Below are 25861 nucleotides of genomic sequence, written 5' to 3' on the forward strand. Positions count from 1 at the left end.
CCTTGCATTATTAACTGATACAAATATCATTTTGAAGAATCCTCCCTTTATCAAAACCTCATGCCAGACCCTTAATTCTAGCACTTCAGACAGATATTTCAAAAAATTTTGTGCTCACTAGGCCCATTAATTTTTGCTATTACGGTGTATTGTGTGTATGTGTGTGTGTGTGTGTGTGTGTGTTTGGGGGAAAACGAAATCTTTAAAGCAAACCAGAATTCTTGAGTGATAGATTACACGCCCATGCTGTGTCACTTCCAATTAACTCAAATTGACTGTACACCACGTTATTCTGTGAGTGCATGGAAGATCAATAAATATGGGGAAAATCCAGCCCAGCTCCCCACTTTCCCATCCGATCCTAGTAGGTCTGAGGCGGATCATGCTCCTGTGATGTGTGTGCCACGGCTCAGGCAGGCAGGTGGTGCGGAGACACCATTCAAACTTGGCCTATTCAATCCCAACTCCTCTAACTCGCCATTCATGCATAGCAAAACACCATCTGGTCCTATTTTGCCTCCAGCAATCACAGCTGACCAAAAACGATAATAACAGCTGTTGCAAAACAAAAGCCAAACAAAGGGGGTGGGGAAGGGGGGGAAAGAAAGGTTAGATGGAAGTCCAGTGCTGAAAAATGCTCCGTGAAGTGAGAAATGGGAGAGAAACCATTCAGATGTCTGAATGGACACAGCAGAGGACTTCTACTTAAACCTGAGATATTCATCCATCTGTCTAGAAAGCCTTCAAACCTCCGTCCGGTGGTAATGTATTGCAGAAATTATGCTGGACGAAGGCATTTAAGCTTCTGTTCTGTGAGTTGGGAGCTAACGACCCCATGTCAGCTAGAAAATGAAAACTCCTTATATTCTTTCATCATAAAGCAGGACAGGTTAATGCAAAAAATAGAGCCTGTTTAGCCAGAGTAATAAAATAACGTGCACACGGCAGGGGAGAGAAAAGGTGTGTGTGGCATGGAGGAGGGGATGAGGGGCGCCTTGTTAATGTCGGTGGACCCTTGAAGAGGGAAAGTAGAGAGGTATCCCACTCATCAGCTTCTATAATGTTCATGCCTATTTTTCATTACCCTGATTCATTTCTGACTTGTAACCAAAAAAAAAACACACACACACCACATACACCACGTACTTACTTATGTCTCAGAAATAGGAATCAATCCTATGTACAAAATGAAACACAAGTTGACTCATAATATGCTTTTAGCAGATCCTGAGAATAATATGGTAACAAGGTCAGGGAATTTGTTTCATGATTCAAGCTTTTTGACATTTTCAAGATATAGTTTTGCCTGGTGATTAATTTTTGAAACTGCAGTAATTAAGCTATTTCTTTCTTGAAATGGACCGTCAGTGGCTTAGCAACATTTAATCAGATGTGATAAAACCCAAAATTTATAAAAATCATTTAATAGATGATACACCACCTGCTTCTAACTGCAAACAGTTGAAAACAGACTTCATTTGCAATTAAGTCTTATCACTAGTGACATTTTTTTTCCGAGCAATACTTCATGGGCTTTCAAAATGACAATTACAGAACTAATACACAATTACTGTCACATGTAGTTTAGCAATTAATTTTGAAGACATTTGTCTAAAGGTTTCACAACAGAATATAAAATGGTTCTTATTGTTATGTAATGTTAGTTTCAATTCACAGAAAATCTTTTACCATCAGCTCTGCCTCTGATGGGTCTGGTGTAAGCATCTCATTTCTTTGTGGAATACAATTGCCCCCTTGTAGATGTGATTAGGCATCATTCTTAGACTGTTTGAACACTGATACCTGTCAACTAATACATCTCATGAAAAGCTTCAATTTAGACATAAATTTTTGTACAGCCAGAAATCTATAAATTTATAATTAGAATCTCTTGCTGTTCAATATTTGTACATAATACAGAGGACGAGAGGATTATGAAATATTGAAAGCTGAATTCATTATTCATAGCCCACAACATACAGTAAATATTCTTTGAAATACAACAACAACTTTGAGGAATCCATATTCCATTATTTTTTGAATGTCTTGCACACAGTAGCCATGGATACCACCACTCACACCCTCATTTTTTTTTTTCCAGATTAGGATTCTGGTCAGGGTTGACACTTGCTGTTTTTAATTTTCATTTTATCATAAGCAGTTGAAGACTGTTGCCAGTGGTAATTTGCAATTTTTATCAAGACCTCTTCATTATAGCTTCTGACAGGACAGATGCTGTAATTAATCATGCACGACAACTGGGGATAGTGGTCACAGTGTTCTCAAAGAGGAGTCACTACAGAGCAAGAAGAGGGGAAGGAGTGGGCACTGAAATAATTATTTTGGCTTAAGAATTAGCATTCACCAGCCATTTTAATAGCAATAAAGACACAATGTCAGCTAGTTCGAGCCCCAAATAGAAGACGATTGCTTTTTCCTCTAGACATACCTTGCCCTTGCATCTTAATAAAATGATAAGTATAAATGATTACTAATGGTTCTATTTGTTTTGTTATTTTTTGGCCCCACCGCACAATTTGTAGGATCTTAGATCCCCTACCAGTGATCGAACTTGTGCCCTCATCATTGAAAGCTCAGAGTCCTAAACCACTGGGCCACCAGGGAATTCCATTAATGGTTCTATTTCTAATGGTTTAGCTTCTTTTTAACAGGCCCTGGTGTGGGGGCCATGCAATCCACATTCTTAGCTGTAAATCTCATATTTTCAGCTAAAAATAGAAGACACCATGGCTTAAACACAGGTTGGTATGGGATCTATTTCCCCCATCTTCTACATATTCAAGGAACCACAAGTGAAATTTGACGTATCATTTTATTTGAAAAGTGAACAGTTGCCTGGTTGTTGCATCAAAATACAGTCCACAGTTTTTACTGAAATGTGTTTATTCTATAGCAAGATAAAAGCATTTTTGTTTTAGTTAAGCAAAATACAAACAACTTAATTGCTGCTATCATAACTCATAAAAAAGTATAAAACAGCATAAAAACACAATAAGCAACATAGCAATGAATGGTTTATGTCACCAGTGTTTACGTTAAAGCCTCGTTTATGAAAACTTTACAACACATGATATGAAAACTTACAACTTTGAAAGAAAATATTTACATTGATTATTCAGATGTGATGCGCCTTTTAAATATTCTACCGGTATTACATCATAATAAAAACTCTTGCTTTTTTTTAAATCTTAACTTTTGTAATAACTGTCTTCATTTAAGTGCATTTCCCTTTTAAAAATACAGTGTTTTTAATTTTCGAAACTTGTCACTCAAAACACAGAATATAATATTCACATTCTTTTCTTCTAATTGGAATGAATAGAATGGGCTAACAGTGGTCATAGTGTTACAACATATACTGTGGTTTGGTTTGGAGAAGTCATGGGTAAAAAGTGAAAAGGAGTCAATAATTGAATCTAATCACTTGCATTTTTTTTTTTTTTTTCTGGAGAGATTCAAGGAAAAAAATAAGAGCTTTGGCAAAAGTCTGTGATTTACATTATTTTTTTTTTCATGACAAAAAAATGCCATCAACGATTGACATCATACAAATGTTTGTATGAAACTGGATCTTCAGATTTCAGGTAGTTACTGACTGTGCTTTTTATTTTCAGAGCTTCGGAAGTTCCAGTCGCCTTGAAGTGGGGCTTCTTCACTTCAGGAGAAATAAGGCCATTTGCTATGACTCAGAGAGGCCAGTTTATTATAGTCATCAGTCTGTCCTAGGATTCATGACACGGTTTGATTCACATATTGTAGGTAGAGCCTGAATAAATAAAAAAGCCATCACATAGAAGAGCACAGCTTTTCTTATTAAAAACAGAGTAGTTTCGAGATCTTTCAGCTCCACTGTTTAGTTCTTCTTGCCTATCTAATAGACACTGGAGAGGACCGCCGCGATCGTTACACCTTTCTGCATCACCACCAAAACCCGACTCCACGAGCTGCAGCCGCCTGGGGTGTACCCTCTGACGGCCACTCTCTTCCAGACGCGGCACAACCGCCTGCCCCGCGCTTTCGTCTTTAGAAAATACTGACCTGCGATAATACTTGAGTCTGTGTCTGAGACTGTATCTGCGACGGGTGCTGCTGAGAGGCCGGCTGGGGGCTCCCGAGGGCAGGGATGGGGGACGTGATCTGGGAGGTGACTGGGGAGTGCTGCCGGGGAGAAGGCTGGGACTGATGTTGCATGTGCTGCAGCTGCTGTAGCTGGAGACGCTGCTGCAGCTGCTGCTGGTTGATATGCTGCTGGAGCTGCTGCTGCTGCAGCTGCACGTGGTGCTGAAAATGCTGCTGCTGCAGCTGCTGCTGGAGCTGCTGCTGCTGGAGCTGCTGCTGCTGCAACTGCTGCTGCTGCAACTGCTGCATCTGCTGCTGCTGCTGCTGCTGCTGCGTCTGCACTGAGGGGCTCACCTGGGCGGAGGACGCCGAGCCCACCATGGAGCTGATCAGCGGAGCCCCAAGGTTCGACGGCATGTTGGCGGCGATGGTGACCGACGTGACCATCGGGTTCACGGGGAGTCTCATGGTCAAGGGTTTGGGAGCGATCGACCGAGGGAGCGACGGTTGGAGAGTCTGAGGGGACGCTGACACGGTTCCGTGCTGAGACAGCGGAGGGTTGAGAAGGAGGGAGGAGGTCAGATTGGTGGACGCCAGGGTCTGCTGAACGGAGCGAATGGTCTGGGCTTCTGCTGATTCTGCAGCAGCCTGCATTTGAGGGGAGATGGTTGGAATGTTTTTATAAGGACTGTGAATGGATGACCAAAATGGTCAGCGTTACTCTTGCTTCCCAAGCACTTTGTGGGAGGACTAGGCAGCTCCTCCCGGAGGTGAAGTCCAACTCCCCACGTTTTGAATCTGAGCTGGCTTGGCACCTTTGCTCTGGTCAACAGAAAGTAATGGAAATAAGGCTTCAAAGACTGTCTGTCTCTCTCAGAACCTACCACCAGGTGATGACAGACATGTGGCCCTGGTACCAGACTCAGTTACTAGCTTACTGCCAGCCAGCCCACTGCCACGTATGGTTATAAGTGTGCCAGCTGCACACAGATGAGAAGGATTTGGTGACGCTGCCTTGCCTTGGCCTAGATCTGAAGACCCAGCTAGTTACCTGGCACTCTCTGAGATACACGCTTATCTTTGTAAGTCACTGGGCTTTGAGTCTATACAAGTGTTCCACAGCACTACTGTCCTGAAAGATGACTGATGCACGTTTGAGTGAGTAACAGTTGCTCAGCATTGAACCCTGAACTAAGATCACCACCAAGAACCATTTTGAAAGACAATGAGAATAGACTGCCCGACTCCAAGTCTAGCTCCACTACTCAACAACTCTGTGATTTGCGGCAAGTTCATTCACCCATCTCCATTCACCCCGTTTCCCTATCCATAAAATGGGGTTTAATGGTATTCACCTTGTGTAGGGGTTGTGAGAATTAAATGTACTCATATATAATTGTTAAGCATTTACAACAGTGCCTGGCCTACAGAAAGCACTTGGTAAATGTTAGCTATTTTCACTCATTAACAAGCTCTACTGCCAAAAAATGACTATTACTAGAAAACTTCAAAGCCCTGTATATAATATACAGAGCCATGATTATTTATAACAGTGCTTACTTGCGTATAAGAAAAACATAATTGAATTCTTTAGAAACACTTAATTGAAGAACTTTACAACCTTAGAAATATTTTGGTTTACCAAATACTTCCAAATTTTTCCAAAATTTATCAAAGACGTCATGCATAAGTGGAGAGTGTTCAACTCTCATGTGACTGAACAATCTGATATAAACAAACAATCTGGAGCTCAACATGCAGAGAAACTGCCTAATATATTTTGTACTAAAAACACATAATTACCTCCACAAAAATATTTTACTAATGCAACTGTGATCGGAATGACTTCTCTTAAAGACTACTTTTTCTTCCTATTCTTCATAAAATTAGGGTTTTTTTGGAGGGGAGTAGGGACAGGGGAACTTGGAAGCATCAAGCTGCCATCTACTCTCTTTAATGATTTTGAATGTTTATTTCTAGATTTTTATTACTTACATTTATAAAATCTACTATTAGAAGACACTCGAGGAATGACTTTACATGGAGAATCACTGGAGGTAGGAAAAGCCATGGCTGATGGCTTCTGTTTGAAGACCTTATCAGTGTAAGACTCCATCCGTTGGTGGATAGTTTTCTGATTTTGCACAAAAGCTCAGGGGATGGGGTGGGAGCGGGGGCTGCACATGACTTGAGGGTGGAGGGTCATGTTCTAAAGTCTTTGGTTAAGAAGAAACCCACAAATGTTCATAATGATCTTTAGAAACCATTACGTCATCCACAAAGTAGAATATGCACAGTTTTCTACATGTAAACGACACATTATTTTTAAATACTCAAATATTTAAAAATTGCCAAGACAGTCTTAAGGAAGAAACTACAAGAGATGTCTATACTTAGACACCTGGGCAATCACGCCATTGCACCTTTAAGATGCTCCCCTAGCAGAGAATGGAAAAGCGGATGAGTCTGAAGAGCTCCTGCTCACCTGCTGGTTCTACTCCTTTATGGTTTAATATTAAGCTTCGATTAATTTTGTTGGTTATTCTGAAGACTAAAAGTGATAGCTGAGTCACATCTTAAGGGAGGGAGTTTCAGGCTCTGAATGTAGTGCATGCTCAGTTGCTCCAGTAGTGTCTGACTCTTTGCAACCCTATGGACTATAGCCCGTCAGGCTCCTCTGTCCATGGGATTCTCCAGGCAAGAATACTGGAGTGGGTTGCCATGCCCACCTCCAGGTGATCTTCCCCACTCAGGGAATGAGCCTGAATCTCCTGTGTTTCCTGCATTGCAGGTGGATTCTTTACCGCTGAGCCACTGGAGAGGCCCTCTGAATGTAGAGGCTTAAGTTCAAAGCACATGTGATGCACCCTTGTTTATTATTTCTAATGCTGAGGCTGAAATCTTGCTCCCTGTAATCCCGCTCCTTGAATGAGTTCCATCCAGGACACAGAGATCAAACTTAAGCTTTCCTTCCATGATGGCTGTTATACTTGAGGACCAAAATCAAATGACCCCAAATCCTTGCTTCCATGATTCTTTTAACTATTTAAATATGATTTGACTTTCAGCCCATACCATCATGGGGACAATGAACTAGAGGGCCTTCAATTAGTCACCATTTCTCTTTATATCATGGGGACCAAAAAAGAGAGAACCAATTCTTCAGATGTGATCTAGTCATCAAACTATACAGTTAGATGCTGCTTCCTGTGAGATCACCATATTAGCAGCTATTTCACACTTTAGGGTCTGGTTGAAGTTATTCTAAACTTATACCACAAGGGCCATTTTAGTTGCCTGCTATGTCCCTGGCCATTTAGTTGCCGGCTATAAATTTGAGGTGTTCTCAACTGCCCTGGGGCTTCCCAGGAGGCTCACTGGTAAACAATCTGCCTGCCAAGCAGGAGACACGGGTTTGGTCCCCTAGGTTGGAAGATCCCCTGGAGAAGGAAATGGTGACCCACTCCAGTATTCTTGCCTGGAAAACTCCATGGACAGAGAAGCCTGATGGGCTACAGCCCATGGCGTTGCTGGAGCGCGACACGACTTAGCAACTAAACAACAACAGTCCTTACCTATTGAAAAAATAAAAGCAAAACAAACCTACCCCTAAAGAATTTTAGATTTATTCTTTTTAAATCACCATCCTATTGGATAGATTTTCCAGTATCCATGGACTCAGTCTATCCATTGGGAAACATTTCTGAATCAGTTTTTAGTATCCGAAAGTAAAACTTTTAAGTTATCCCTTCTAAGTCAGTCATAGACCTGATCAGCCTAATCACAGATGCTATTTCCAGAGTGCACCCTGAGTTACTGGCTCTTGGCTTAAATCCATGTGCGGTCAATTCTTCACACTCTAATGCACAAAGATCACCTATACCTGCTTCTGGCTAAGTGAATGAATAAATGATCCTCTTGAGTACATGCACATTGTTACTCTATTCACGTCACGCCATCTAATTAGCCACCAAGTACACTTCAATTCTTAACATCTATAGCCCACACATTCAGTGGTTTTCTACCAATGTGCGAGTCTGCATCCAGAATCGGTGTATCTCTCAATGTGCATCTTCCAGAGTCCCAGAAAAAGGCTTTGCTATGGACCACCTGATGAATATTTTCTCTTTCTAATGAAATGGGCAGTGTCCTAAGAACTGTCAAAGACAACCTCTCTTGATCAGGTTCTGAGCAGCTGCCAATGGTAGCTCTTAATATAAAGAAGAAACAACTCAGGTGAAAAAGGGAAAAAAGGGCTAAATTCTTTTTAAATGGCTTTGCCAGCAACACCGACCATGCCCTGAGGCCCTGTGTGGTACTTTGAGGCCACGACAAAGACAATGAAATGGAATCTCTGCTTGCCAGAGGAAATACATCAAGAGCAAAAACATTAGTTCACATTATCCTCCCCAAAGCCTTTCTAAATTCTAGGAAGGCTAAAGACAAAGTTAATTAAATGTTAAAATAGAAGGTAACAGCTCATGCTCCTTTTGGATCAAGGTAATAATAATCCAGAGTGACATTTGCTTTAGAATACCGGTGCATTTTATAATACAGCAGGGCCCATTGTATACTCTATGTATAATACATGTATACATGTCTTTTTTTTTTAAGTACTTGGAGCATAATTTTATTTTAAATAATCATGAGGTTTATTTATTTATATGATGTGGAACAGTTTGGTCAAAAATGCAACATCCTCTATTACAATAATGCAACCACTGGAGAATTTATGATCTGCTGTCCAAAAATGCCTGAGAAACATACTTCTCAATTTAAATAGAGGACATTAACACAGATCTCAGCCCCTGACAGGAAGAAAGGGGGCTGTTTAAGACTTGTCTAAATAGCTTCAGCCAACACACACAGAGATCAGTGACTCTTTTGGAAACAGTTTGGATTCATTAGCTTGAATGAACTCTTATTTTTTATGCCATCATTTGAGTTATTTCTAAAGAGAACAAATAAGTTTATGAGTTATTCGAGGTGCTATCTTTTTGAGGAGTAGCATTTATGTTTTCAATGCTCCAGGGCTGTTTTCAACTCTCTAACGCAGAGATTGGCCGCTCTTTTACCTTAGAAACGAGGCTGGCCCTGTATGCAGCCAGGGCTTTCAGGTATTCTTTCTTGGCAGCTTCCGTTTTCCTTTTATATACCTATTAAAAGACCACAATTAGCACCACCTTTAGCGTACACATTCTCAGCCATAAAATAACTGCTGTGCAAATTAGGTTGCAACAGAACTCACATAAAAAGTTGGTCTCCCTGGCTTTGATTTTTAAATGTGAAAACACACACACAGGTATTAAAACAAAACCAAACCCTGCCACCCTCACTGGGGCACGGTTTTGATGTTCACTATTACAAACAGAAAAATATTTCGGCTAGCAGCACAGAATTCATGAGAATAACAGCTGAGGGCCTCCTGTTCAGGCAGTAAATAAGGTAATGCGAATGAAATGTGTGGCAAACAGTTTAAATTATAGAAAATTAACAATTTCTCCATCATGTCTTCTTTCCCTCACATCCATTTCTAAACTGAAACAAATCAGAGGATGAAAACCCAGCAACAACAGCGAGAGCGAGTGAAGACAGAAGAGAAAAGATGGAGACCTTTCTTTTTGAGGAAAAAAAAAATCAGAAATAGTGAAAGATATAAGATTTCCATTAGTGAGACCAATGATTTACATAAATAAATCCCAGTATACAAAACCTGATTTGGGCTTCCTTTTCTTGAACAGTGGTCTGATGGCTAGCTGTTACACCAAAATGCAACTATGTTTTTTTCTCCAGAATTTAAAAGTTAGACGCAGCAGTTTGCCAGCCCCTTAGGATTACATTTCTAGGGTAGAAGACGGGGCTGCTACCTAGAGCATGGAGCTCAGTGCAAACAAACAGGCGGATTCTACAGCAGCATCAGCCCAAGGTAACCAGCTGGTAGGAATGAGTTCTTGATTAAAGGAAGGAAGGAACAGAGAAAGAAAGAAAACCAAGGGTTTTCCATTCTATTCCTGAAACAATTATTCTGGTTTACTACTAACAGGTATAGGATATTCAAAAGCAGAGACATTACTTTGCCAACAAAGGTTCGTCTAGTCAAGGCTATGGTTTTTCCAGTGGTCATGTATGGATGTGAGAGTTGGACTGTGAAGAAAGCTGAGCGCGGAAGAATTGATGCTTTTGAACTGTGGTGTTGGAGAGGACTCTTGAGAGTTCCCTGGACTGCAAGGAGATCCAACCAGTCCATTCTGAAGGAGATCAGTCCTGGGTGTTCTTTGGAAGGACTGATGCTAAAGCTGAAACTCCAGTACTTTGGCCACCTCATGCAAAGAGTTGACTCATTGGAAAAGACTGATGCTGGGAGATTGGGGGCAAGAGGAGAAGGAGACGACAGAAGATGAGATGGCTGGATGGCATCACCAACTCGATGGACGTGAGTTTGAGTGAACTCCGGGAGTTGGTGACGGACAGGGAGGCCTGGCGTGCTGCAATTCATGGGGTCGAAAAGACTGGGACATGACTGAGTGACTGAACTGAACTGAACTACTACAGGGGTCTATTCTTGTGAGGATCTGTGAAATTAATGCCTATGAATGGTCACTGGAATTTTACGGAGAAGACACAGGAGAACTGAGCCCCAAGGAAGCCATTCTTCTCTGCATTTGTGTGGAGGACTTGCATGGGGAAAGACAGGACACTAGGCCCTAAGGAACTGTCTTCCACCAGCATGGCTAATCTCTCAAGGCCTCTCATACAGCCACATTTTCAAATGAACATGGAATAAAATTTCAAATGCTCCTTGACAATAATGAAACACACAGAGATGGCTTCCAAGTTTGGAAACCCACCAGGAGAGCACAAGGGTTCAGAAAGATGATCAAAAAAAAGCAAGCAGGATGAACTTAATCTCTCTGTAGTGCCCTTTGTGACAAAGTGGGGGTGGGGGGAGGGTTGGGGAAATTCTGCATTATTTAAAATGAAAAGATTATCATAAAAAGTTTATGCTTGCAGGATACTGCCTGGATCTCCTCCAACTCTCTTCTGAATAGGTTCTGAACACACACCCTTTAAGGGAACTGAGAAATCCAGACAAGTGGAAGGTACTTTGGAGTTATATGTTTGTGTTTTTTTAATTCCATAGCTTAGAAAAATGCTTTCATGAGAATCAATCATATTAAGGGGAGGCATTCACCCAGAAAAGGAGTCAGGAATGTTCTTGGAACATTGAGTTATATGGCTGATGGGCCTTTGCCTGAACTTACCTGCTTTTGTTCCTCCCCGAGGCTGTCCCACATAGATGCTACGATTTTTGAGACCTCTCCAAAGGTCGCATTGGGGTTCTGACCTTTAATTGCTGCCTGTGTGTCTCTGAAAAACAGGGCATATGCTGACACTGGCTTCTGTGGCTCATTGGGATCTTTCTTTTTCTTTTTCTTTGGAGTCTTGGGCTTCTTGCCAGAATCTGGAGCAGCTCTTTTCTCTCCGATGGCCTGCAAAGCAAGATGAAAATTCACTGCCTAGAATGTACTTGCAGAGAATGCAGAAAGACTTACTCAGGTCCCCGGTCATTCTTTTAAGGTTTTGTTAAACATCATGAACAGATGAATCACCACCAAAAGAGGGGGAGGGGTAAATTTACTTAGTGTTAACTGGATGGCAGAGATTAGCATTTAGAACATTGATTAATGAGACCCAGAAGTATCTTCAATACATTTGCAACATATGCTTTAAATAGCAATTATGAGTAATGAAAAACAGGACGCTTTGTACCAAACATGTATGTATGTGTGCATGTGTATATGTATGTGTGTGTTACATATGTACCCATAAACAAAATATTTTACATTTTCAGAGGTTTTAGAAGTAAACCTAAATAATATTCAGGATGTTGATCAAACTCAGATATTTTAAATGAGGTCCCATGGCCAAAGACACATACCATCGTATGTATGATTGGTCTGAATTGATTTTTTGAAGCTTGTTTTTTTTTTTTTTTTTTTACCAGAATTTTACTTTGCTAATGGTCTCCAAAACTCAAATGGAAATTAGCTCTAATTCCTAAGTTTGCACAAAAAGGGAAAGGACACTTTTATTTTCTAAAATAATAAAAACTTGCTAAAGAATAGGATAATAAGGAATGTAAAAGTATCCAAATTCTAACTAGAGCTAGAAAGGAAATTGATACTCTTCATAAAATTAAAAACCTGTAAAATAGCAGCATCAGTAGATACTTAAAATCACCAAGGCCAATAAGAAGACTAGTAAGCAGATGCTTACTGTTATCTATAATAAGTAACGCTGCCACAAGAATACTGGCCTAGTGATATTCACACATATTCCCAATGAACTCTGAAATCAAAACTATAAGAATGATATAGATACAGTTTACCAAATTTATATATCACTGAGCTCTAATACTCACCTGCTGCTGCTAAGTCGCTTCAACCATGTCCGACTTGTGCGACCCCATAGATGGCAGCCCACCAGGCTCCCCCGTCCCTGGGATTCTCCAGGCAAGAACACTGGAGTGGATTGCCATTTCCTTCTCCAATGCATGAAAGTGAAAAGTGAAAGTGAAGTCGCTCAGTCGTGTCTGACTCTTCGCGACCCTATGGACTGCAGCCCACCAGGCTCCTCCGTCCATGGGATTTTCCAGGCAAGAGTCCTGGAGTGGGGTGCCATATAACAGACTCATCAGAGAAGCAGGGGAAATGATTCATCAACCTTGTTTTATTCCCCTCCTCATCCCCTAGATTATAATATGATGACTATATTGGAGATAATTTTGCAGTTAACTTTATCAAGAATCCTGAAGTATTTGACAAAATCTGTTTTAAAAGCCAGCTCTGGGCAAGATCAACAGAGATAGATTCAAGTTACTAACGGATTGGCTTTTAATGGCCTTGAGTCTTAAATCTTAACTCAAATTTTCCAAGAGTATCATTACTTTCTGAAAGAGGGTCATTTGGAACTTAATTCAATGACTAGAATTCATAGGGAGGAAACTGATAAGCAACTTTTTTTTGAGAGCTCTGAACCCTAGGAAGCCAGTAACCTTCTTGGTGGGCCTGCTGTTTGCACTATTTGAGTAATAACACACCCATACTTTACACAAGTAGCTTACAGATGTCAGTAGGTATTAAGCTAGACTTCACCTCTCCTCCAAAATGCCATCTTTCATAACTCACACAATGAATTAAATAAAATTCCATAGACGCCACAGTTGTTTTTCTAAATCTTCAGAATAAGTGAAACTTGTATTCTAGTTAATGAATCTGAATTTGCAAATGAGTCAGATGTCTTCTAGTTAGAGCTTCAACTTGAGCCAAATTTTCCTTCAATGAAAAATATTACTTTAGCCACAAGGAAAAAATATATACACAGATTTTTCTAATTGAGTCAAACTCTATTCTTTTCTTGGAAGAGAATTTGGCACTGTTTGCACCAACAATACTCTGACCTATTTCCAGTGTAGCTTTTTCCAAATAGGAGTTCAGTTCCATTCTTTGCAAAACAACATTCAAATGTCGACAACCTTTGTCATCTTCCCTGGACAACCATGACTTGCCATAGTCATCCTTACCTTTTAAGAATAAATCCAAAGTGAAGAATCTCACAAGTTCAAATAAAAGCTCAGATTTAATTCTCCTAAAGAAACTTTGCATAGTTGACTCAAAGGGCTATGAAAAAGTGGAGAAATAGCTTTATTCCAAAGACATAATCAACAATAACATTAATCTTCCTTTTTTCAGCTAAGTTACTTAAAAGATAAACTGGATTCCTTGTCTTTACTCAAAACCTAGACTCTGTTTAAAAATGGAACGAGCTAAGAGTCACATAAAATTTTCTTTATAGAGATGACAATTTCAGATTGATACAGCGGTAAGTATTAAGATCAGTGGGAATGCGAACGAAATGAAAGGAATCTATTTGAATTGTGTAATAGCCAGCTGTAACCCAGCTATATCTTATACACATCCCTTGAGTTTATTATTTCCCACTTCACCCTGCTGAAGTCCTTGTGAGTGTGCGTAGAGACTGCTAAGCAAATTTCTCCACTCTGTGTCCAGTGGGGAGTCAACATATCTGGACAGACCAAACCCTCCTTAAAATCCCTGCCACGTTTCTCCTCTTTTCAGCTAAACTCCCTCCTCTTTTCATCACCTGAAATCTTCTCTAAGCACCTTTTCTTCCATTTCTACTTAAACATAAATGATGCTAAAGGTAAAAATAAATGATGCTTAATATTCTGGCCTTGACTTGTTCCTTACCCACACTAAGAAATTCTGGTTACTTCTATGTGCTCCTATCTTTGTGCCAATGGTTCAAAAATCTATACTTCCATCTCTAACAGACTGAATTCTAGACTCTCTCCAATGGACTGAGTTCTAGACTCAAATGGAAGTGTCTCAAATTCAACCCCTACCATGCCAAACTTTCAGCTTCCCCATGGTGGAGAAAAATAACATTCCTCACTTCCTGGGTTAATCTTCTCCATTTACTGATATCCATGCTGGTTCTCAAACTAAAACCCAACATACCTTTTACTCCTTCAAATTCCAGGCAATTATCAAACCTTAATGGATGATTCTCTCTCTCTTGAATGTCTCACTAATCTCGCACCTCCTGTATGCCTTCCTTTGCTAAAATTAAAGGAAACAAATCATAACAAAAGGATGTTTTAATTGGTTTCCTTCTCTCTGGTCCCTCTCTTTGTAACTCGTTCTATATACAGCCTAAGCTATCTTTCTAAAGCAAAAAATCTGTTCATGCCATTCCTCAATGCAAAGAATTAATCAGCTCTCAACTACCAGCAGGGAAAGGCTACCACATTCCAGCAATTTCTTTCAAGTCCCATTTCTTTCCTCCTCCATGTCACACCATTCATGGTACCCATAAATGGACATATAATTCCTTTGCTCTTTCTACCACAAGGTGGGCCTCTCTCTTCTGCCTCACAAACTTTTGTGTGTCCTCTTAGACCTAATTCAAACATCACCTTCTCAATAAAGTCTTCCTCAAATCACTCTCCAAAGCAGAATCGATGACAAACTCAGCACACCAGATACATCGGTTATGCCATTAATCACATCTGGAGCTAGTTTTAAACACTCTTACTTGTTCCCAGTGGGAAGTCCCAGGGGCAGCAGTTCTCTCTTAAGTCTTTGTATCACCAGAACCAAGTAAAATGCCAAGCACAGAGCAGGTGTACCACACATAATTAATAAATGAGGAATGAGGAATTGTGTAACTAGAATAAGTAACTTTAATGAAACGATGTCTTTTCTAGGCATGCAAAAAAGTCAAACTGGCAACTAAGTTTTTGTTTCAAATTGTGTATATTTGAATCAGGTATCATTTCCTCCACAAAAGCAAACGTGCAAACCACTGGAACATACCATGTGGTAAACACCTCTGAAGTGCAAGACTGTCCAACGGGCAGCAGTTCAACCAGCTAACCAGATGAAACGTGCCCACTGGGACGTTAATTTAGGACCAGAGCTGTTCAGAATTTCTGATAAGTCTAGCGCAAGCCTTCTCCTTTGCCGATTTAAGTAGAATTCAGCCTATTAAGTGATTTGCTCAAGGCCTTACAACTAGTAGGAGAAGTCAGATCTCCCAAGTTTCAGTTGAATATACTTTCCACAGAAATAAACAGATATAAAAGAGTTAAGAAAAAATTAAGCTGTCATAAATTTAAGTGCTACTCCACATCCTTGAAGAAAAGGAAGGTAATATTGTGAATGAAGCTTAAACACAAGAACATGGGCGCAATCCCTGTATACTAAAGGCAGTTAACTTACTCTGTTGGTTTCATCAGCGTCCTCCTCGTTGATGGAGCTGGAAGGGGAGGGAGTCGCCGATTTGCTCGCAGGAGGTGAAGGAGACGTGTGGGGCACACTGGCCCCTCCCAAATTCAACCCCAGCTGGGCGCTGAGCTGAGACTGGTTGATGGTGGTGAGCTGGGCAGGCGGCATGATCCCAGAGCGAGCAGCGTCCGTCATGTGGACGATGGACCTCATGATCACAGAGGGATCCTGGCGGTATTGTGAAACTTGTGTGTGGCTCTGATCCTAAAGGGACAACAGAAATGGGAAACTCTTAGTTTTCCCAAACATCAGTGAGCTTGCAGGAGTTGGAGAAGGGGGTCAAAAGGTACCAACTTTCAGTTACAAAATAAATACATCATTGCACTGCCCTGTTGTTCAGTTGTTAAGTCATACCTGACTCTTTGCAACCTGTGCGGCTCCTCTGGCCATGGGGTTTCCCAGGCAAGAATACTAGAGTGTGTTACCACTTCCTGCTCCAGGGGATCTTCTTGACCCAGGGATCAAACTTTGCATCTCCTACATGAGTCTCCTGCACTGTAGGCAGATTCTTTACCGCTGAGCCACCAGAGAAGCCCTAAATACATCATAGGGATGGAATACACAGCCTGGTTGGCTGTAGGTAATAATACTCTATGACATATTTGAAAGTTGCTAAGAGAGTAGATCATAAAGTCTTCATCACAAGAAAAAGAAAAACCATTTTTTTTTTGATAACTGTATGATGACAAATGTTAACTATAATTACTGTGGTGATAATTCTGGAATATACACAAATATCCAATCATTATGTTGTACACCTGAAACTAATATGTCAAGTAATACCTCAATTAAAAAGATCAATGAACATAACTTCAGCAGCTCCTTAGATAGGTTTGACTTGTTCCAATTTTGTTAGATCTGATTTATTGCAGGATAATGGTCTCTATTAATTTATTAACTAGAAGGAATCATGCTAGAAAGTTGAAAGGTCAAAAGCACAAAGCCCAAATTATCCAGCCTCAACTGTTACACTGTAGAACTGTCTTGTGTGAGTGTGCGTGCATGCTGTCACGTCTGACTCTTGGCAATCTCACGGACTAGCCCACCAGGCTCCTCTGTCCATGGAATTTTTCAGGCAAGAATACTGGACTGGGTTGCCATTTCCTCCTTCAAGGGATCTTCCTGCCCAGGGATCTCCTGCATCAGGAGGCAGATTGCTTTACCACTGGGCCACCAGGGAAGCCTAGACCTATTGCTGGATGACTTAACTACGTGAAAATAAAGGACTATTAGCAAAGGGAAGAGAAATCTTTACCTCTTGCTCCTTACTGAGGAAACTGATGTCAAGGAAAGGGGTGACGCCGAGGTCTAAGCCTTTCAGGCTCACCAACTCACTGGCCATCCTTCTTCCACACAGAGCTGGTTCAATTATCCTTTCTCCAGCTCTGCAATATGGGGAGAAGCTGTTCTCTATTTTATCCTCCCAGGCCTGCATACGCCATGTAGCAAGGATGGGCTAGGGAAACGCGGAGCAAGCATCTGTTTGCTTCAGGGCACCCTCTCTGTAAAACCCTCTGTGGTTAACCAGAGGATCATTCCAATTCAGAATTATACTGTCAATGGCATCTGGAAGCCATTCCATGTCTTTAGGATTGGATATCACTTTTTTTCATCTTAAACCTGCTTTGTTTTCTTTTGCTTAACCCATTCTGATTTAATGTATTAATGAATTGTTTAAAATATGTATCAGGAGGAGGTAGAGACCATCAGAATTAGCTCCCCTGAAAATTACTGCCGACACTTCAAAAGTAGCCTTCTCTGTTTTGGGGAGGCATAGAAAAGGATTTAGATTTGCTTCTTCTTCTCATTCCAAAGAATACAAAAATGAAGACATGCTTTTCAAATGACTTCATTTAAGTCTTGTCATTTAGAATGAGCCTGCGATTTTCTTGAAACCAAATTCTCTTGACTCACAGTGACCCAGAATCTAATTTTATACATAACCCTATGAATTCTTCTTTTCAATATTTCTCATAAAGCTTATTTTGCTCTTTAAAGAAACAAATGAATTATAAATATTATAATGCCACTAATTCAGAAGCCAAGAGCTATCAATAGGAAACTAGTTGAATAAATTATGATCGATCATGCTACAAAGTATTATGAAGCTTTTTAAAATAATGAATTAGATTTATGTGTATTGACCTACAGAAGAGTGTCTTCATTTTGGCTCTAATGACATTCTGGACCAGATAATTCTTTGCTGTGGTGGCTGTCCTTTGCATTGTAGGTTGTTAACAGTAACCCTGGTCTCTCCCTGTGTGTGTGTGTTAGTTGCTCAGTCGTATCCAACTCTTTGTGACCACTTGAACTGTAGCCCACCAGGCTCCTCTGTCCATGGAATTCTCCAGGCAAGAATACTGGAGTTGGTTGCCATTCCCTTCTCCAGGGGATCTTCCCGACCCAGGAATCAAACGTGGAGATGCCAATAGCAGCCTCCTTTCCTTCACCAGTCATGACAATCAAAAATGTCTCCAGATATTGCCCCATGGAGGGCAAACTTGCTTCCAGTACTAGAGAGCCACTAATCTAGAATGATATGCAAGATCTAGCAAGTGAAACGGAGAAGGTGATGGCACCCCACTCCAGTACTCTTGCCTGGAAGATCCCATGGATGGAGGAGCCTGGTAGGCCGCAGTCCATGGGGTTGCTAAGAGTCGGACAAGACTCAGCAACTTCACTTTCATTTTTCACTTTCATGCATTGGAGAAGGAAATGGCAACCCACTCCAGTGTTCTTGCCTGGAGAATCCTAGGGATGGGGGAGACTGGTGGGCTACCGCCTATAGGGTCACACAGAGTCAGACATGACTGAAGCGACTTAGCAGCAGCAGCAGCAGCAAGTGAAAAACCAGGTTGCAAAACAGTTATGGAGTATAGCCCCTCTTTTTTGTTTGTTTGTTTGTTTTTTAAGTTTAGGGACTTCTGCGGTGATCCAGTAGATAAGAATCCACCTTCCAATGCAGGGGATGCAGGTTTGATCCCTGGTCCGGGAACTAAGATTCCACATAGTTGCATCATAACTAGAGAGAAGCCTGTCTGCAGCAAAGGAAGATCCCATACACTGTAACTAAGCCTGGAGGCAACCAAATAAATAAATATTTTTTAAAAGTGTAAACAGTAGTTACATCATACTGGATTGGAGGTGTAAGGAGGGGAGCATCTTAACTTGTCCCATTCACAAAAACACGAAACAAACAAACAGAAACTCAAACACTATAGTTAGGAAAATCTAAAACCAAGAGATAAAAACACTCAAGGAGTCTGTGGCTAATTGTCAGAGTTTAATAGAAAAGATACATATTTTCCATTAATAATTTTTGAGTTATCAAATTCCTATGGAATCCTGGAAAAAGGAGCTCCACATTTCAGAGCAACCCCAACTCTTTTTGTCTCACTAACAAGACACTCTGAAAATACTGCATTCTCCTTGTAGGAGTCCTTCTACAGTCTGGCATCACAAAAGTGGATTTCACGTTATCAGTGTGTCTTAATTTCCTTTTATTGGCACTCTTCACACATTTAGCTATTTCTCTTCAAAAATCTGAGGAGACTGTCCACTCTTCCATGTTCCTTTAAAGTTCTACCATTGCTTACTGATGTTTTTCAGCCCGCCACAACTGGGAATTATGCTATCTTTTTCTTAACTTTAGTCTCCAAATGTATCTTTCAGAGGCTTTTCAAAGATCCTTTCAGACTTCTTTAAATCTAACTATTTTAAAATATCTGCAGGCAACTCCAGAGTATTTTAATTCCAATGGTAAATAATCAGTTAACTGGCATGGCCACAAAATATGAGGATATAATTTACACAGCCTTCTCATTAACCAAGAAGCCACTTTGCTTTCTTTACTCCCATGCCCATGAACATCAGCAGGTATAGATACTTGACAGGTACATCCCAGATGTACAGTATTTCAGAGGAATCTCATGGTCACACAGAAGGCCATGGGGTTAGATTTTTGGCTTTGTCCACTCTTCCTGAACTCCACCTGCAATTTATGCATTTATGATGGACCTAGTTGCCTAAGAGTTCCTGTTGACAAACAGCCAAGGTTCATGAACAAGGAACATCGACTGTGTGTTTCTTCGGATCTGGGACCTGTGCTAAGCTTAGTGTGCACTTTCCAATCCAGTCCTCTAAATAACTTCCTGAGTTAGATACTATTGTACCTATGCTTGGATAAGAAGGATCCCCTAAGCCACAGAGGTAGCTGGGGTGACTGGTTGATGGAGAAACTGTTCTCTAAGTCCCATGGACAGAGGAGCCTGGCGGGCTACAGTCCATGGGGTGGCAAAAGAGTCAGACTTGACTTAGCAACTGAACAAGGACACAGCAAAGGCGCCATGGTGCCACCACTGCTGGCAGCGTGTACTGACAGAGTGGGAGATGAAAGGGCTCTGAACTCTGTGCCATCACCACCCTCCTTTAACAAAAGCAGCTCCATTTTTATTTGTTTCATATAAATTGAGACTCATTTCACTAAAAGAAAAAACGGGGGGTGGTTTCTGAATTGGGGACAGTGTGAAAACCACTCCTGAAGCATACTGGTGGTGGTGGGGCCACAATCTTGCCAAAACTTAGAGCCATCCACGTGGTCTTCAAATCCAAAAAATGCTGGCCCACCTTTCTTATCTCCCACAGGACCATACACCAAGGACCTCTAAAATATTGTCAGGTAACCTGTGAACCACATAATCAATGCAACCAAATGTGCTAGCATCTACCATGGTCCATTGTTATCTGATAATAACTTCCTATGTGTGAGGATTATAGTATAAGAAGATTAATGGTGAAAGTATCTCTTTAGAGAATCAAGTTCCTTTAGGGTCACCAATTATTAACAACCTCCTTGGGGAACCTGGTGATCCTTAACAGCTCCAATCATTTTCTATTTCAAAAAGTAACCTTAAAAAAAAACCTCCTGTGATCTTAGGATTTCCACTTAAGAAGAAAAAGATGTCAGCTCAGTTGAAAAGTATTTATTGAGCACATACGATGTGGCAGGCCAGCGACGCCAGTATACCAATGCTCATATCTTTCAAAACTAGAAAATTACCATGTGATTCTTTTAAACATGACTCTATTTAGACAGAATTTAGAATGGACTAATGAATTTATTAATACTATAAAAAAGTGTAGGCAAGAATAATTCATCTATATTCCTCCAAAACAGCTCACCACTTTTCCTAGTAGTAATGATACTACAGGGCTTCCCTGATGGTTCAGTCAGTAAAGAATCTGCCTGCAGTGCAGGAGATGCGGGTTCGATTCCTGGGTTGGGAAGATCCCCTGGAGAAAGAAACGGCAACTCACTCCAGTATTTTTCCCTGGGAAGTCCAATGGACAGAGGAGTCTGGTGGGCTACAGTCCATGAGGTCGCAAAAGAGTCAGACGTGAATTAGCAACTAACCCACCACCACCACCACCACCACCAATGACATGAGATGGAAATGTATAACCATGGATATAGCCCTAAGAAATTTAATGTGTTTTTGTAAATCATTAATCTTGCTTATTAACATTAAGCATTGAAAGATTTACCAATGATCACTGAAAGACAAAGCAACTACTGGGTTATAAGAGATTCTATTATCACATCCAACAAGAAGGACTGAATGCCGGTAGCCTTTTTGACTCTTCATACAATTATGTTTTATATGGAGAGTTCACTTGTATCGTTTCCTAAATTGTTCATCATTGGAAAGCAACTCCTTCTTTCTTCTTATCTCACTTTGTCTTCTAACTGATAATATTAGATAAGAGTTTGTCAACCTCAGCAGTATTGACATTTTGGACTGGATAATTCTTTGTCGGGCAGATGCATCAAATCCTTTGCTTGCAATGCATCTTGAGCATTGTAAATACTTAATAGCATCTCTGGTCTCTATCCACTGGGTGCCAGTAACCTCCCCTCCCCACCAAGCTGTGACATTCAACTGTCTCCAGACACAGCAAAATTCCCTGATGGACAAAATCTGCAATGCCCCATTTGAAAATGATTTTATTAGAGAAATATAACAGAAATCATCTTCTTGTGGGGGAAGACAACTGGGTGTCCAAAATTAGGTTCTGTCTGTAAAAACAGAACATATGTGCATAAAAAAGATTCAAACTGTGATAAATATTGTGGAAAAATAAAAAGGCTTTGGAAAAATAAAAAGGCTATGCAAAAAAAAAAAATTTATTCAGGAGAGGGTAGCTATATTTGATTCAGTTAGTAGGAAAGGCCTCTCGAAGGTGACTTTTGAGCTGATACCTGAAGAGTAAGAAGAAGTCCATCAGGAAATGGGGAGAAAGTATGTTCCAGCCAGAGGGAAGAGCATGTGCAAAGTCTGAGATGGGAGAAGGCTTGTCATGCTTGAGAAATGAGGAGGCCAGGAAAGGCGGGAGCAGGTTAGGCAAGGCGAACAGCGAAGTGCAGTGGGTTTGGGAAGGATGGGGATGGGCCAAATGAGGTGAGGTGGGAAAACTGGGGGATGCTCCCCTGCAGAGGTGACCCACTGGGTTGAGTTGTAAAGGATGAATGGAAGCTAACAGAGCTAGAAAAGAGGGAAAAGCATTGTATGCAGAGAAGAAGAACATGTCAAAGTCCCGTGGCATAAGGGAGCACATGTGTGTGTGTGCTCGCTAAGTCGCATCTGACTCTTTGTGACCCTATGGACTGCAGCCCACCAGGCTCCTCTGTCCAAAGGATTCTCCAGGCAAGAATGCTGGAGTGGGTTTCCATGCCCTACTCCAGGGGATCTTCCCGACTCAGGGATCAAACCCGTGTCTCTTGAATCTCCTGCATTGGCAGGCAGGTTCTTTACCACCAGTGACACTTAGGAAGCCCTAAGGAAGCACATGATGGATAAGAAGAGGTCCGTGTTACTGCCCAGGAGAAGCAAGGCTTGCTGTGAAGCTGGAGAACAAGTAATGGCCATAAGTAATGGGTCTATAGTCCATTCTGGGTTTTATTCACAATGGAGAAAGGAGCCATTGAAAGTTTAAAAGCTTGTACCTATTTAATGACATCATTCATCCCAATAAATATTAACTGATTGTACTTGATGGGCAACCCATCAATTGTGGACAACTTGGATTTAATTATAAATAGTATAAAGAGCCTAACACCTCAACTTATTTTTTTAATTGGTATGAACTTTTTTATTTTTTGTAGAATGAAGCAATTTTTAATTTACTTTCTAATAAAAAGTGAAGTGAAAGACTCCCACTTGTGTCCAATTCTTTGCTACCCCATGGACTATACAGTCCATGGAATTCTCTAGGTCAAAATACTGGAGTGGGTAGACTTTCCCTTCTCCAGGGGATGTTCCCAACCCAGGGATCAAACCCATGTCTCCCACATTGCAGGCAGATTCTTTACCAGAGGAGCCACAAGGGAAGCCCAAGAATATTGGAATGGGTAGCCTATCCCTTCTCCAGTGGATCTTCCCAGCCCAGGAATTGAACCAGGGTCTCCTGAATTACAGGTGGATTCTTTACCAACTGAGCTATCAGGGAAGCCATAAATTTTAATTTTCTAATAAAAATTAAACTGTAAATCAATAAAATATATATGATAGCTCCTAAAAGCCCAGGCTCCTTTATTTTATGTTTTTTGATTCTCATTAGTTATCTATTTTGTATATAATAGTGTATATATATCAATCCCAATCCATCCCACACACTCCCTCCCCTCCTTGGTATCCATACATTTGTTCTCCATGTCTGTGTCTCTATTTCTGCTTTGCAAATAAGCTCATCTATACTATTGTTCTAGATTCCACACATATGTGTTAATATATTTGTCTTTCTCTTTCTGACTTCACTCTGTATGACAGTTTCTAGGTCCATCCACATCTCTACAAATGGCACAATTTTGTTCCTTTTTATGGCTGAGTAGTATCTCATTGTATACATGTATAACATCTTCTTCAGCCATTCCTCTGTTGATGGACATGCTTCCATGTCCTGGCTACTGTAAATAATGGTGCAAGGAATATGGGGTGCATGTATCTTTTTGAATTTTCATTTTCTCCGGGTATATGCCCAGGAGTGGGATATGGTAGCATGATTTGAAGAGTACTCAAGCATTTGCAACCAGAGAAGATTATTCAGAATGGGCAGGTCACAGACTTCGAACAGGAAGCACACTGCCTTCTACTTGCCTATAAATACCATTTGACAAAGTCTTTGGGCAATGATGCCTTGATGGTTTGTCTATGTCTTCATGGGCAGAGTGCTTAGCTGAGACTCGCTCCTCTTTCCACCTGATGAAAGAGCCTCTTTGTCGTTTGTTTTTTAAAAAGGAAACCAAGGAATGGATGTTTTGGGTAGCGGTTCCTTGTTTTCTTCAATTGCCTGAAATCCATTCTATTAATGAACATTAATCATTGGAGCAAATGGCTAAAAATCTGAATAATTTTATATTAAAAAGGAAACTTTAGCTCGCTAGCATAAATTAGAAACTGGAATCACCACGATCGTTGCAATGCCAGGTAAATACTAAGTAAAGCAAATAACAACACAGTCCATCTAAATATGGGGATCTACCTAAGATTTGGGGCCAAAGTTCTGCTTTCTCCTTTTGAAAAAGGATGAAAGAGAGATGTGAAAGACTAATTAGCCTCAAACTGAGACTGCCTCCTTGATTTAATCAAGACTGAAAGAGGATGAAAAGTTGAAAAATGTCCCTACTGTGTAAATCACGATCTCATATTACCATGTCCATACTTCCTAGAAGATACCTGGGGTTTGAGGGGATGGGGAGGGGAATGGAAACAGTTTGTTCTTACTACCATAGCCAAGAAAATTCTACTTCCTTTACACATGCACATTGTTTCCACTCCTACTTTCAGGACAAGGACCAGTCCTTCCACGAAGTCCTCTCTGAGTACATTTCTCTTTCCTTCCCATGCCTGACATTTATCTCTGTGATACATGCTTGGTGATACATAATCACAGATCCTCCTGTATTGCTTTCTTGTTTCTTTTACAAAGTAAAAGATATTCAAATAGATTTTATAATTTTAAGTACCACACATTATTCTATCAACCATTACTCAGTACATTGGTGCTTACTTCCATCTTTGAAAGTACGCCAAAGGATTTTATCAAAAGGAATTTTAAAAATCTAAGATGCAAATGTATTTAAAGCATCTACCATCTGCATTTACAAACAATATTCTCTGTAACAATTCAACCTTACGATTTCATAATAAAGAACATCTAATTAAGAAGCAAACAGCCCAAACATATTAGCGAGTGTGACTAAATAAATTTTCACAATGTGTTATTTTAATCAATATTTCTTAAGAAATGGACCAATTAAACAATTATCAGTAATAAAAATTGCTTTGTATTTATAAATATCAGAGAACTACAAATAGGAAATCCAATAATTTTAAGCTCAATTATTTATATTCTAGAGCAATGTTAAAATTTTATTTGCAGATAAGCAATTAATTGATACTTAGGCATAACTAATGTATTCCTAACCCAAATAGAACCTCAAACAAAGTTGTGCCAGATGCATACCAATGATAATTACAGACCTACATACCATAAACTTTATATTCATCAAAATATCTACACTGAAATAGATAATTTTTACTTAATAACTACTCTCAGGGTTATAATCAAACATACCTACACTTGAAAGTTTTGTGAAAAACAGTCTTCCCCAAAGATAATTAATAGCTTCTCAGCAAAATAAAAATTTTAAGAGTTTATGATAAAACAATGGTATTTTCTCATACACCCTCTAACTCCCTTTGTTTTACCAAGCAGTCAGCTCTATATTGATTTTATTTGATCCTAAATTAAAATTTTAAAGATTAATTCTATTTTTACAGCTGTTGATGTTTTAAATCCCCTTCCCCTCCATTTTTATTTAGTATTCAACGTACACTCTTAATAACCAATAA

The 25861-nt window shown here is 40.3% G+C and overlaps 1 protein-coding gene across 1 annotated transcript in view; it reads right to left on the minus strand.

Moving 5' to 3' along the window:
* Positions 1 to 2830: 2830 nt before the first annotated feature.
* Positions 2831 to 25861, minus strand: part of TOX3 (TOX high mobility group box family member 3) — a 123315-nt gene continuing 100284 nt past the window's right edge. Inside the window, exons 4-7 of the mRNA XM_010855223.1 lie at positions 15885 to 16154; positions 11343 to 11570; positions 9156 to 9236; positions 2831 to 4728 (exon numbers count right to left, since the gene is read on the minus strand). Of these exons, the coding sequence (XP_010853525.1) occupies positions 4045 to 4728; positions 9156 to 9236; positions 11343 to 11570; positions 15885 to 16154 (1263 nt within the window). The 3' untranslated portion in view covers positions 2831 to 4044. The remainder of the gene's footprint in view (positions 4729 to 9155; positions 9237 to 11342; positions 11571 to 15884; positions 16155 to 25861) is intronic.

The sequence above is a fragment of the Bison bison genome, unplaced genomic scaffold (genome assembly GCF_000754665.1).
Source record: "Bison bison bison isolate TAMUID 2011002044 unplaced genomic scaffold, Bison_UMD1.0 scf7180017853731, whole genome shotgun sequence".
NCBI lineage: Eukaryota > Metazoa > Chordata > Mammalia > Artiodactyla > Bovidae > Bison > Bison bison.